This window comes from Gobio gobio (genome assembly GCF_949357685.1).
Source record: "Gobio gobio genome assembly, chromosome: 3".
In the NCBI taxonomy this organism is placed as follows: domain Eukaryota; kingdom Metazoa; phylum Chordata; class Actinopteri; order Cypriniformes; family Gobionidae; genus Gobio; species Gobio gobio.
In genome coordinates this window covers 38226840-38239528 of record NC_137099.1, presented here as the reverse complement: position 1 = coordinate 38239528, position 12689 = coordinate 38226840, and the positions used below count along the sequence as shown (strand labels likewise).

General features: G+C 37.3%; 1 protein-coding gene across 2 annotated transcripts in view; it reads right to left on the bottom strand.

Moving 5' to 3' along the window:
- Positions 1 to 255: 255 nt before the first annotated feature.
- The window catches only part of klf12a (Kruppel like factor 12a), a 28876-nt gene continuing 16442 nt past the window's right edge, over positions 256 to 12689 (bottom strand). For both annotated transcript variants that reach the window (XM_079813343.1, XM_079813344.1), the window contains exons 3-6: positions 11045 to 11609; positions 6869 to 7007; positions 1698 to 1855; positions 256 to 1596 (exon numbers count right to left, since the gene is read on the bottom strand). In XM_079813343.1, the coding sequence (XP_079669469.1) occupies positions 1403 to 1596; positions 1698 to 1855; positions 6869 to 7007; positions 11045 to 11609 (1056 nt within the window). In that variant the 3' untranslated portion in view covers positions 256 to 1402. The remainder of the gene's footprint in view (positions 1597 to 1697; positions 1856 to 6868; positions 7008 to 11044; positions 11610 to 12689) is intronic.

The following is a 12689-nucleotide window of genomic DNA, read 5'->3' as shown; positions in this document are numbered from 1 at the left end:
AGAGGCTAGTCAAATTCCATTAAAAAATCTAAACTTTTTGATATTTTAAATAAATAAAACAAACACACATAGTTTCCTATATCTTTGTAGTATTTTTTCAAAATATAATTCTTAAAAAAAATCCATCCATGTTCTGTTTGATCTGTTATCATCATTCTATTATATTCTATTTTATCCAATAAGTAGTTATCACTTATTTTTTATACTCATAAGACACATATTTGGGTTTATGTCTTTAAAAAAAATAAGTCTTTTCTGTACATACAAATCGGTGCTTTTATTCATGCCTTTTTCTATACTGTATTTATGTATAAATTCACAGTTAAATCCATATAAAACTGAAATGTTTACCATAACATCATTTACAGATACATCATTGTAGAAGAGAAAAAAAACAAAAGGAATGCCCATTTGACGATCATATACACACATAGAATTTTTTTTTTTTTTTTTTTTGTCACTGGGTTCCCTGTAAAATACTATACATTTTGGCATCACATATTTATGGACAGAAGGGTGCAAATCTCAGAATACAGAACAAATATATGACATACAATACAAACAAACAAAAATGATATACCACATGGTAAAGACTATAAAATATACAGACATCTGCTACACTAGTTTTGTGCACAAATGATGCAAGGAAAGTTTAAAAAGGTGTGAGAGAATGTCTCTCTCATTGGACAGAACACTACATTAATGGTACGGCCGTCTCCTCACATTCAGTTATATATATATATATATATAAACAACAACAACTTCAGATTCCATAATAAAGTGATAACTGGAGCCCATGCAGAGTTTGAAACTAAAATGTGAACTTGCAGTAAATGCATTGTTATAATGTCATTATGTTTGTTTGTCTTGTGTTTTTTTAATTGAAACTGGTTTACTTAGTTCTACACATTGACAGCCATGCCATTATTACCCTGCAAATTGTAAAATATATATATTTTCAAAGTGACTTTTATTGGCGAAATGCATAACCAAATCTTTAGGCTCCTCTGCAATGCTTTTTAGACAAAAATAAGTATTACAAAATTAATTCTGAATATGTTTGAGACTTGTGAAATGAAAAACTGCAATTCCATGAGGCTTCCATGAGTAAACCTGAAGGCAAACCTGAAGGTTTGGAGAATCGAATACGTTTAACAGCAAATGGCTTTTAATAGTTAATTAGTAAAAGACTCCTTTATGAATAAACCTCACATAAAAGTGCAGAAGATAAACAATGTGAGGGAAGACAGATTTCATAATACACGGACCTCATCTTCTGTCCTAACTCCCATGTCTTTCACCTCATTATTGTTGTGCGCGGAATCATTCCAGACCTTCTGCATGCGACACTGGCAGATAGAGACCCGCTCTGTCTGCTTATATTGTCCATCAAGTGTCTTTTTCACACTATGCATGTTTGTGGGGCGTGTCTGCGGCGGTGGAGGGCGAGGTGGTCCGAGCGGGAGAAGCTGCGGTCACAGTCGCTGCATTTGAACGGTTTAACACCGGTGTGTTTGCGGTAATGCCGTGTCAGCTCGTCAGAGCGAGCGAACTTCCATGTGCAGTTATCCCACGTGCACTTGTAGGGCTTTTCACCTGAGAGAGAAAATGCTGAAATATCAATAAAAGACCTGACTTTTTTGTGGAACAGGAATATAACTTTTTTTCAACACGACCTGATGTAAATATAGGCTCACCTGTGTGTGTGCGTCTGTGGGCTTTAAGATGAGAGCTCTTGGTGTAAACCTTATTGCAGCCGTCAAACTCACATCTGTGAATGCGTCTTCTCTTTGAGTCAGGTGACTCTGAAGGCCTGGGCCTCCGCAGACTCTCAATACTGAACGGCAACAGGGAACTGCAATGACAGCATATGATTTCCAAAGTTATTCAAAGCAATGTATTTACATTTAAAGACAATTTTGTTAAGCATGATAATGGTAGTCTGTTGTAGTTTTTAATGTAGGATGACAGGCATAAATAATACATTTATCGTAAATTATTTATTTAAGGTCCTACTTTATATTAAGTGTCTTTCCCCCAGTTTCATAGACAAAGTTTAACTAATCTCTAAGCTTAAGACTAAAATGCATGTTTGAGCTGTCTTACTGTAACTGAAAGCAACTTACATATCTTAAAAAATGTCAATGGCAATGCCAAAGTTTTGTCTCAAGATGCACACCAGTAATGTTTTTTTTATGTGTTTTTTATAAAAGTTACTTAAGTGTCCTAATTGAACTAAGGCCTAATCCTGTCTTAATCTAAACCCTGTCTGTGAAACCACTTTACCTATAGTCTATGTATTAAATTAATGATTTGATACAATGCATTTATTGTGTACATACACACATGTTTAAAACATTGTACTTATATTTTAAAAATACCTGCATGTAATAACAACTTTTAATCATATTTTTAGGCTATATAACTACTGATGACCCTTTCCTTACACCTTAACCACGCTTAAACCTATACCACCAAACTTGTGCCTAACTTACCCATAGCCTATCCCACCTGAATAGCAGCAAAGATGTTTTACAATAAACACAATGAATAAATACGTTGTAGTCAACCTACAATTATCTTTTCTAATGTAAGTATCCTAGGCCTAGTAGTTTGACGTCTAATATTAAGTGCGACCTTTCTTCAAATATTGTTATCCTTATTTCATAAACTAGAAAGACAGGAATAAAATCACACATGGAAAACAAATCAGGGGTACGTTTCCCGTACAACGACGTCACTTGCTGCTTAATAGTATGAGGCATCATTGAAGAAATCAACTAACGTTAGTCATGACTGTTTCACAAAACCATATCGTTCAACCACACTCAGAAAAAAAGGCACAAAGCTGTCACTGGGTACAAGGTACAACTGAGGTACAAAAGCGCAAATACATCTTCCTAGCCTATACATTTACCCCTAAATGGCATATTATTAGCACTTTAAAAGTTGGATTTATTAAAGGGTTAGTTCACCCAAAAATGAAAATAATGTAATTTATTACTCACCCTCATGATCGTTCCACACCCGTAAGACCTCCGTTCATCTTCGGAACACAAATTAAGATATTTTTGTTGAAATCCAATGGCTCAGTGCATAGCCAGCAATGACATTTCCTCTCTCAAGATCCATTAATGTACGAAAAACATATTTAAATCAGTTCATGTGAGTACAGTTTTTCAATATTAATATTATAAAGCGACGAGAATATTTTTGGTGCGCCAAAAAAAATAAAATAACGACTTATATAGTGATAACCGATTTCAAAACACTGCTTCATGAAGCCTCGGAGGGTATCGAATCAGAGTCAAATCATGAATCGGATCGCGTGTCAAACCGCCAAACTGCTGAAATCACGTGACTTTGGTGCTCCAAAAATATTCTCATCGCTTTATAATGTTAATATTGAACCACTGTACTCACATGAACTGATTTAAATATGTTTCGTACATTAATGGATCTTGAGAGAGGAAATGTCATTGTTGGCTATGCAGGCCTCACTGAGCCATCGGATTTCAACAAAAAATTGTGTTCCGAAGAGAGAACGGAGGTCTTACGGGTGTGGATGGAACGGCATGAGGGTGAGGAATAAATATTACATGAGGAATAATATTACATTATTTTAATTTTTGGGTGAACTAACCCTTAAGTCCACATGTCATGCTGCAAACAAGAAGCTGTTGTTCAGACCACACAACTTTGCGATGGTGTTAGCGAATGTTCGTTGGAACTATGGTTTCGGAAACACCGACTCGTTGAACTTGGCAACCATGCAACCGCGTCTGGGATAACGCACCCCGAAAAGTCTAAATGTACGATATTAAATGGCCACTTGAGGGAGCTATATTTACAGGAATTAATGCATGGCTCTCCAATATACTGTATATCTCCAATAGTTTACAGGTGAGGTGTAGGCCAGGATTTAGGAATAGGGGTGAGTGTTTAGAAAAAATGTTTTATTTACAAAGTTCGGGAGGAACACGTTTGCCTATCCAACCAGTATAAGAGGAGGCCTATTTATAGGGCCTAAACATTGTCGACTCACATGTTCCTGCGACAGTTTTCTGCATCTATCTGATTATTTGTAGTGAAGTGCGAACTGGTGAACCTGTACGAAAACAGCCACTATTTGTGGAGTTCCGTTTGGTGGCGTTAGTGGTTTAGAAATTACACATTATTTACATTATTTCTCATTTAATGATTAAATAACAAAATTACTTGTTTATTTGGTTAAAAATTAATGCATTTACTATTACTGTTAATATATTTTTGTATCAGGGAAATCTGCCTGTTCTTATCCTATCTTGAATTTGATATTTTTTTGCTTGGATAAATTAGATTGTAGGCCTATTTCACTGGATTTTCTGTGTGGCAGCAGAGGCATTTTCACCCCCCACAGAGCCACTTCCTGTTTCTTTTGGGTTGCAGGGGTGCTGGGTGTGTGTGCGTGCATATTCATGTACAGGATAGGGGGCATTGGGGGGGCACCTGTAGCTTTTGGCACACTCCTTCACTTTTTGGGGCCCAAAGAGGAAAAGAAAGAAAGAAAACATCCTAGATCTTTTCACCTCCTTTAAACAATCTGCATTTTTAAAAACACTGTCACTATTTTCCACATTCCATCATGTCCTCATGAGGAGCTTGGAATTTTTAGTCAGAGGTCAGAGGAACTCTATCTAGAGTGTTTTACATAAGAATCAACGTTAGATTGTTGTCAATGAGAGAAGCAGGGTGGGAAACAGCAGCTGCCATCAGACTAAACTCAGCGCAGTCATTTAAGTTCCGTCTTTTGTTTGTATGTTTCCCAGTGGAGAAAACCAGAGGGGCTTTCCAGTGGTGGTGACGTGCAGGGCAGCATCACTGTCTGGAGATCAGTTTATCAGAATATTAAAGGTAAGAATGAAGTCCATTCATTATTCACTAGCTGACCACCGGTCAAGTAATACTGTATATAAACCTGCATTGACTCTTGCACCTGTGTCCACACAACACATTCACTGCCTCTGAGGCTGAGATCAGTTCCTGAAGCTCAACTGGTTAAACAAGGTCATGTGTTTGTTATCCAGGGAAGGCAAGGTGGCAAAATGGCAAAAAGTTTACCCTGAATATGCCATCTGCCAAATACATAAACTATATAAAGCTAATTATAATAATACAATAATAATACTACAGTATAATTAAGGGAAAACATAAGGGGAATTATTGCTGAATACTTTGTCTTAAAATATCTCCAGGGTGGTTTTGTCAGATTTCAAATTTTGTCAACAAACCAGAAACTATACACACACTACATGAATCACTGGATCAAATCCGTATCAATTGAAGAACCAACAGGTCAAATCAACAACTCTCTCGTTCTCTTTCACAATAATATTCACTCCTGCTGCACCTTGCTATAAATCAAACTGGCACCGTTGTCCTTTACAGACACATTTAGACAGTTCTGCCACCCTTTTTGCCTCTACTTGCTCAGAGAATTTTCTCAATAATAAACTATATATTTTTTGTAGCTATAACCCGCAAACAAATAAAGTATATGTGCCGCATGCAACTGTCTATTTAGTTCTCCATTAAAGTGACCCAATTTTGTTACTTTAAATATTCCTAATTCAGTTTTGGAGGTCTCCTACAATATGTTTACATGCAACCAAGGTCAAAAAACACTTTCATTTTCTCATAATTATACATTGCAGCATCACCTCTTTTCTCACAGTGTCTAAAATTGTTTGATAAAGGATTTAGTCTCTGCTCTGTTTGGTCAGATAGCCAAGTCTGTTGTGGTCTACTGAAACTAAAACGGCTATTACCATCTGAACTTCAGCTCCAGAGGAGCACTTGATACACACTGACACAACCAGTAACAATGGCATCAGTTTTACCGTATCAATTTCGTAAAAGTCCTCATCCTTTATAAGTGCATGCAAAGTGGATTTTCTTTCGCAGCACAAAAATGTCGACAACTACATTGCTTCTTTACCTTATTTTAAAAAGCAGGCTTAGTATTTATCTATTTCAGGTCCTAATTAGAAGACAACAAGCGCTTGAACTGTTGTGACGTGCTGCTTACATTAATCAAGCAGTAAAAAAGCACCCAAAACTAGGCATCTGTGGATGAGAGTCCAAAACAAGGACTGGTTGGACGTTGTCCTCCATTTCAAAGAAGATGAGTGAAAGGAGAATTTTAGAATGACACGACAGTCATTTATGACACTTCATTCAACAACAACAAAAAGCTTGTTCCATGCGTCATACTTTCCAGTTTCAGGTTACAATCCGATCAAGTGTTTATGTCCTCTTGATCGGGTTAGAAAAGGTTTAAACCAAATTGACCGAATTGATGTGGTTACATGTGACTTTTATTCTGACGATTACAATTGGATTATTAGGGTCCATGTAAACGCAGCTAGTGTTTGATTGCGAGTCAAAGTACACGTTGTTTGTGGGCAGCCAATGAAGACCATAGGCTGGCATTATGCACATTTGTTACAGACCTACATAGGTTTGTGTAGCAACTGTACGACTCGTTTTAGGCAGTTCAGAATCGGTTCTTTCTTTTGTGAGACAATAACTCAATTTGTTGTGTACTTTGCTCTTTGAAACTCTGCATTCACGAACAGTTATATAACACACTATATGAAAGGTAATATATGAAAAAGCATAATAGGGGCACTTGAAAAATTATCACACACTAACTGGCCACTCACTTTTTTTAATAATATGAATTAATGTAGTTTAATTTTAAAATATCTCTTATACCTATACTTTTTTTTTCATTGTGCACAGAGTGAGCTCTGAGAATTAACATCATACATCATAATGATAGATAGGTAGGTTGTAGACTGCTGATTAATGATAAAGGTGTCTTTACTCTTGGACAGCGCGGGCGATGGTCAGGGCGGTGGATCCTGTTTCATTCACACTCTCCAAGGTCACGTTGGGCAGGTCATCATCCTCGCTTTCACTCAAAGATCGCCGAGGTGACAGTCCATCTGCGATTCGGTGCGTGACTGGATAAAAAAAAAAAACAGAGGTATGGTCCAGTTGAATTTACAATATGCACATGATTAAATAATTCCACAATACCCCAAAGTTAACTTATAATCAGGATACTGCAGTCAAAAACAAACCCAGTGTTGGTTTTCTGTACTAGATTCAGAGTTTGTACATGGACTAGCATAATTAAATGATTCATACTAGTGTTTGATGAAAATTTGTTCAGTTATGTGGACTCTTCATTTTGATTCTATGGCCGTAAAACTGAGACAATTAAAACAAACTAAGATTCTAATCTAATGGCTCTTTGATTAATGTTCTAATAAAAGCTTTGATAGACAGCAGAAAATATCCTAAAAGACAATGACTTAACATATATTTTTTTAGTTATACAGTATGTAGTCTATATGTAGTCACAATATACCTTTATGTGATAAACGGATCAAAATTTAAAGGGATAGTTCACCCAAAAATGAAAATTTGATGTTTATCTGCGTACTCCCAGGGCATCCAAGATATAGGTGACTTTGTTTCTTAGAACACAAATGAGGATTTTTAACTCCAACCGTTGCAGCCTGTCAGTCGTATAATGCATGTGAATGGTAACAAAATCTATGAGAGTAAACTACGCCAGATCGTGTACAGAGCTCACGCACCGGAAGTGAGAGCGCGCTGAAGGCTGTTGGACATAGTGGTGTTTTAAAGGTAAAAAAAACTATATAAATACTGTTCGGTTTCTCACACAAACAGATCGTTTCGTGTCTTAAGACATCAATGTGTCGTCATGAGCCGCAGGGTTTAATTTGCATTTGTCTGTGCATGTTTTTTTTTTTTACTCTCATAGATTTTGTTACCATTCACATGCATTATACGACTGACAGACTGCAATGGTTGGAGTTAAAAATCTTCATTTGTGTTCTACTGAAGAAACAAAGTCCCCTATATCTTGGATGCCCTGGGGGTAAGCAGATAAACATAACATTTTCATTTTTGGGTGAACTATCCCTTTAAGTTTAAATGTATTTGACATCAGTGTTCATATTGTAAACTAAAGCTATTAAAAATATTTTTTTTTTTATTGAAGTAAAGCTGACATATATAAATTAAAATATAAATATTAGATGAAAAACTTTGAAAAAACAAATGTTGCCTTGAGAACTAACTGAAATAAAATAAGTTTAAATGACTAAAACTAAAACTGAAACAAAAATGAAAAGCTAAATGGAAATATTAAAAAACAAAAACAAGGACAAAATGTATTAAACTAAAATTAAAATGAGTATAATATTATTAAATACAATAATAGTATACAAGAATACTTAAATACCTTTTGATTTTACATTTGATAATTCACTGACAATCTCAATCTCAATGTAACCTGTGCAGGTTGGACGTTTTGATGTTCAGTTATGAGAATCTTATGAACTTGGTGTCCACACTTTGCCATGTGGAACATGAACATGAGTAAATAATGACAAAATTGTATTTTTGAGTGAAATGTTCAATGAATGATAGACTATAGTTCACTCTATTCTTATAATAAGAAAGCTGGGCATGTTTGTATTTGTTTGTTTTGTTTTTTGTTTGGTTGTAATAGCAATTTCAAAGGTCTCCGTTGTATTCGTGTCATTCCATGTCCTGTCTTGTTGCCATGGATACTTCATGAGAGACTGCTGAGCATAAGGGCACGGACCCTCAAGATAGGGGGCTGGTCTCTTCGTGTGAATCTTGAATGTTTTTAATGAACCAAAATTGGAAAATCAAAGTGTGAACTGCACAGCCCTAATTATGTGTCAACCTGCTTGTTTGCAAACACAAATGTGCTTCTGATGTATATAAATTCCCTTCTCTGATTGGTCAGTCTATAGCAGAAAGCGCTTTGACACACACACACACACACACACACACACACACACACACACACACACACACACACACACACACACACACACACACACACACACACACACACACACACACACACACACACACACACACACACACACACACACACACACACACACACACACACACACACACACACATTAATACAGAGTTGTATATGACATTGGACATCTCCAACCTCTATCTATGCCTCCCCCCCTGAGGAAAACAGGATGAAAAAAAAGAGAAAAAGAGTGAATGGAAAGACTTCCTAGCCACAGAGCCCATTAAAAACAGCTCTGTTGCCCAGAGGCGAGCATTCCTAGAAAAAGGGTTTGAGTATGAGTTTGTGTGTGTGAGAGAGAGATAGATAGATGGATAGATGGGGGTATTTAAGTGACTGGTCAATTACCTTATAATTAATCACACTCAAATTAAATTTAGAACATTTTCCAAATGTATATATATATATATATATATATATATATATATATATATATATATATATATATATATATACATATATATTTTTTCACGTCTTTATTGCAAATGCTATTGTGTTTCTGCATACATTTTGTCACGAATAAACCCAAGTGCCCACGTTTAGCTAAGGGAAGTCTTTGCCATAGCATCTACTTCCTGCAAGGAATGTAGCGGCTGCCTGTTTTGAGGAATATAAAGAGCCGAGCACAATGGAGTTGCACTTATAAGAGCTGAGCCTGTCTAACACACAGCTGGGCTCTGGGTTCTGTCACTGACCCTGCCAGCAACACGGAAACTCGAAGAGAGGCTTTTAAAATCAGTGCTTTGCACCTACGGAGGAAGAGAGAGGAAAGTGGTGAAAGGAGGAGAATGAAAGACTGCAGAAGGATGGATTTCTTAACCTCACCCATTGCTTTTCAAGGGGCGGGTGTTCTATCTATGTCTGTCAAATACGTGATGTGACAAGTGTACCTGATGAGTTTGGGATAAATCACTTCGAACGCAGTTTATCGTTGCACAATAAAAAGAAAGCACAAGCCTTTGATTCAGGTTGTTGTTTAAACACTAAATAGAAGATGAGAAAATAGTGAAATTACAAGTAGAAGTCGGAAAGTCGACGTCATAAATATTGACATTAACACAAAGGAAAAATGTGTTACGGGTGACAGATGCTTATGGGGTAAAATAATGTGCTTTTGCGTGCTTAAAAGAAACTTTGGCTGCATGTAGTCTGTATTTAACAGAAAAAAAATCACAGAAGTGTAAAGTGAACGACGGTCAATGTCATAGAGTATGACAAGCACTATTTTAATGAATTATTGACACTATGCTGTATTCTAATATTCCTTTAGTTTGTTTCCAACCTAGATGCTTTGCTTTTGGACAATCTTTCAAAATGTGCAACTTTACAGCAGAGTTTGATTCAACTCAAAGTGTTATTTTAGTATGAGATACTGTTGTCGTTTTTATTAATATTTTGAATTGGTTATTATCTTAGAATTTTTCATTTAAATTTAAAGGTTTAGTCATTTTGTGGGGTTTTTGTAAGTTTTATGTCTATATAGCTTTTTGTTATTTTAGTACATCAAGTTAAACTAAATTAAAAAAATGAATTTTGCTGAAATAACATAACTTTTTTTGTTTTTTTTTGTTTTAGTTAGCTATAATAACCCTGATCCAATGCTTGCAGTTTTCTAGAATACTAGAGCGAAACTCCAATTAGTGGATATTGGAACTATACAATAACCTTTTTATCATATGCAGGGAATTTGCCAAAATTGGAGGTTCATGTCACAGACAGTTCAGTAAGTTTGACAGACAAATTGATACATTTTATAACAACATGGCTTATCAGCGCAGCAATTTTATTGACTGTTTGGGGTGTCAGCCATTCATCTGTCGTAAGGTCACTAACGCCGTGTCTACACTGGACGAGACGGTTGTCACGTCACGCTGTGCCGCAACAGCTTGAGGCTGCAAATCCATTTGTTCTTCGTGCCTGAAGTAGCACAAGCACAAAGTACATCAGAAATAGAACGAGCATCAGTTTACTTGTTGGAAATTTACCATGCCGTGTCGCACCGCGCCGCATCCAGTGTAGACAGCATCACTGATTCAAATGGGTTGTATGTGCCTTTGACACGGTGTAAGACAATCAAGCAGCGCTTAGAGGCTTATGTCTCACCTTTCCTGTGCATCCTGTTTTCCTCCAGCAGCGGCATCATGAGCCTGCTGTTGCCCAGCGATCTCACCCCAGTGAAGACCAGTGGCATGGGTTGCATCACCACCGGCACCCGCCGTGGGTGGAGGTGGACCGGGCTGGAGCAAGGAGGCATCAGCTGCGGTATGTGCAAAAACGACTGCCCCCTGAGACTCCTGGATGGGGGAGATGCCACCACTGGGCCAGAGCAGGACGGAGACATCTTCAAACGTGGAACGGGGGTTATAACTGAAGTGGAGGAGGATGAAGGCATGGATAATGATGACGGTGATGAAGATGACAGAGACTTGATGGAAGAAGGGGACCGTGGACAGAATCGTATTGACGACGAGGATGACGAGGGAGACGAGGATAAAGATGATGAGGCTGAAAGTGACGGGGAGGTTCTGGCTCTGTTTGTGGACAGGTCCACTGGCTCTGTTTGCGTCTGGAAGGGGTCGGACAGGAACCGTCTATCATCTGACTGTGTCCGAAATCTGCGGTTAAACACCAGCACTCCCATCTCTGTATAGTCATGGATCACAGGAGACTGAGAAGAAAGAAAGAGGTGGAGATCAGTTAACTATTAATTACTTTTGGAACAGGAGCTCATGTGTTTTAGAGGAATATTTAAGGCTTTAAAGAGACTCACACAAAACATGTATAACGTTCTTCTGCAGAACACAAAAGAAAGTCATAGGTTTGGGATGACATTATAGGGTGATTAAGTGACGACAGCTTTCACTTTAAATCAAGCGGCAACCTCCCCCAGTTTCTCTTGAAGCAAATACGGAAGTGACTTAAACTGCAATTCATCGACTGGCCGCTAGGGACAGGCTTCAAAAGGGAGCAGAATCTCATTGATCCCCATGTTAAAATGCCCAACTTTACAGCAGAAAAAAAAAACTTGTTTACAGTCTGGTACAAATTGTGGTTTTGGTCTGCATGGCTAATTTTGCCCTTCATGACAACTGTGAGGGGGTGAATTTTTTTTTATAACTCATTCGTTTCCATTATATAAAGCCATAAAGTTCTGTATAATTAAGGGCGTGGCCACTGAGTGACAGGTGGATAGCCGTTTGTCTGCTGTCTTTTAGTCATCACGTCACCTCAGCTCCAGCCACGTCCCGCCTCTGCCCATTTTCTGTTATCCGGGAGTGACGTGCTGACAAGATCGCAACGACCAACTTTCTGGCTTCGAAACTGCTCTTCAGAACCCTATGGGTGACGTCACGGACACTATGTCCATATTTTTTTTACAGTCTATGCTTTAAATGCGAGAGACTGTTTTGTTCAATTTTTCAATATTTTATATATTTTATCTACCTAATTTTGCAACGTGTGCTCTGTGAGTGTGCAAGACTTCCTAGACTTCCACCATACGTAAATAAGTAGAAGAATAACAAGTGTAGTAATCAGTAAAAGTATTTGTGCTACAAAACAGTGTTTTTATGATTATGATAATTCATTAAAATATGATAACAAATACCAGTTTACAATATCAAGCAGCATAACTAGCTGGTTTTGTACAGGTAACATAACTGGATGTGGATGAAACAAGTCTTGCACACACTCTCAGAAAAAGGACATCTTTGTACCTTTTTCACCCTTAAAAGATGCATATTGGTAC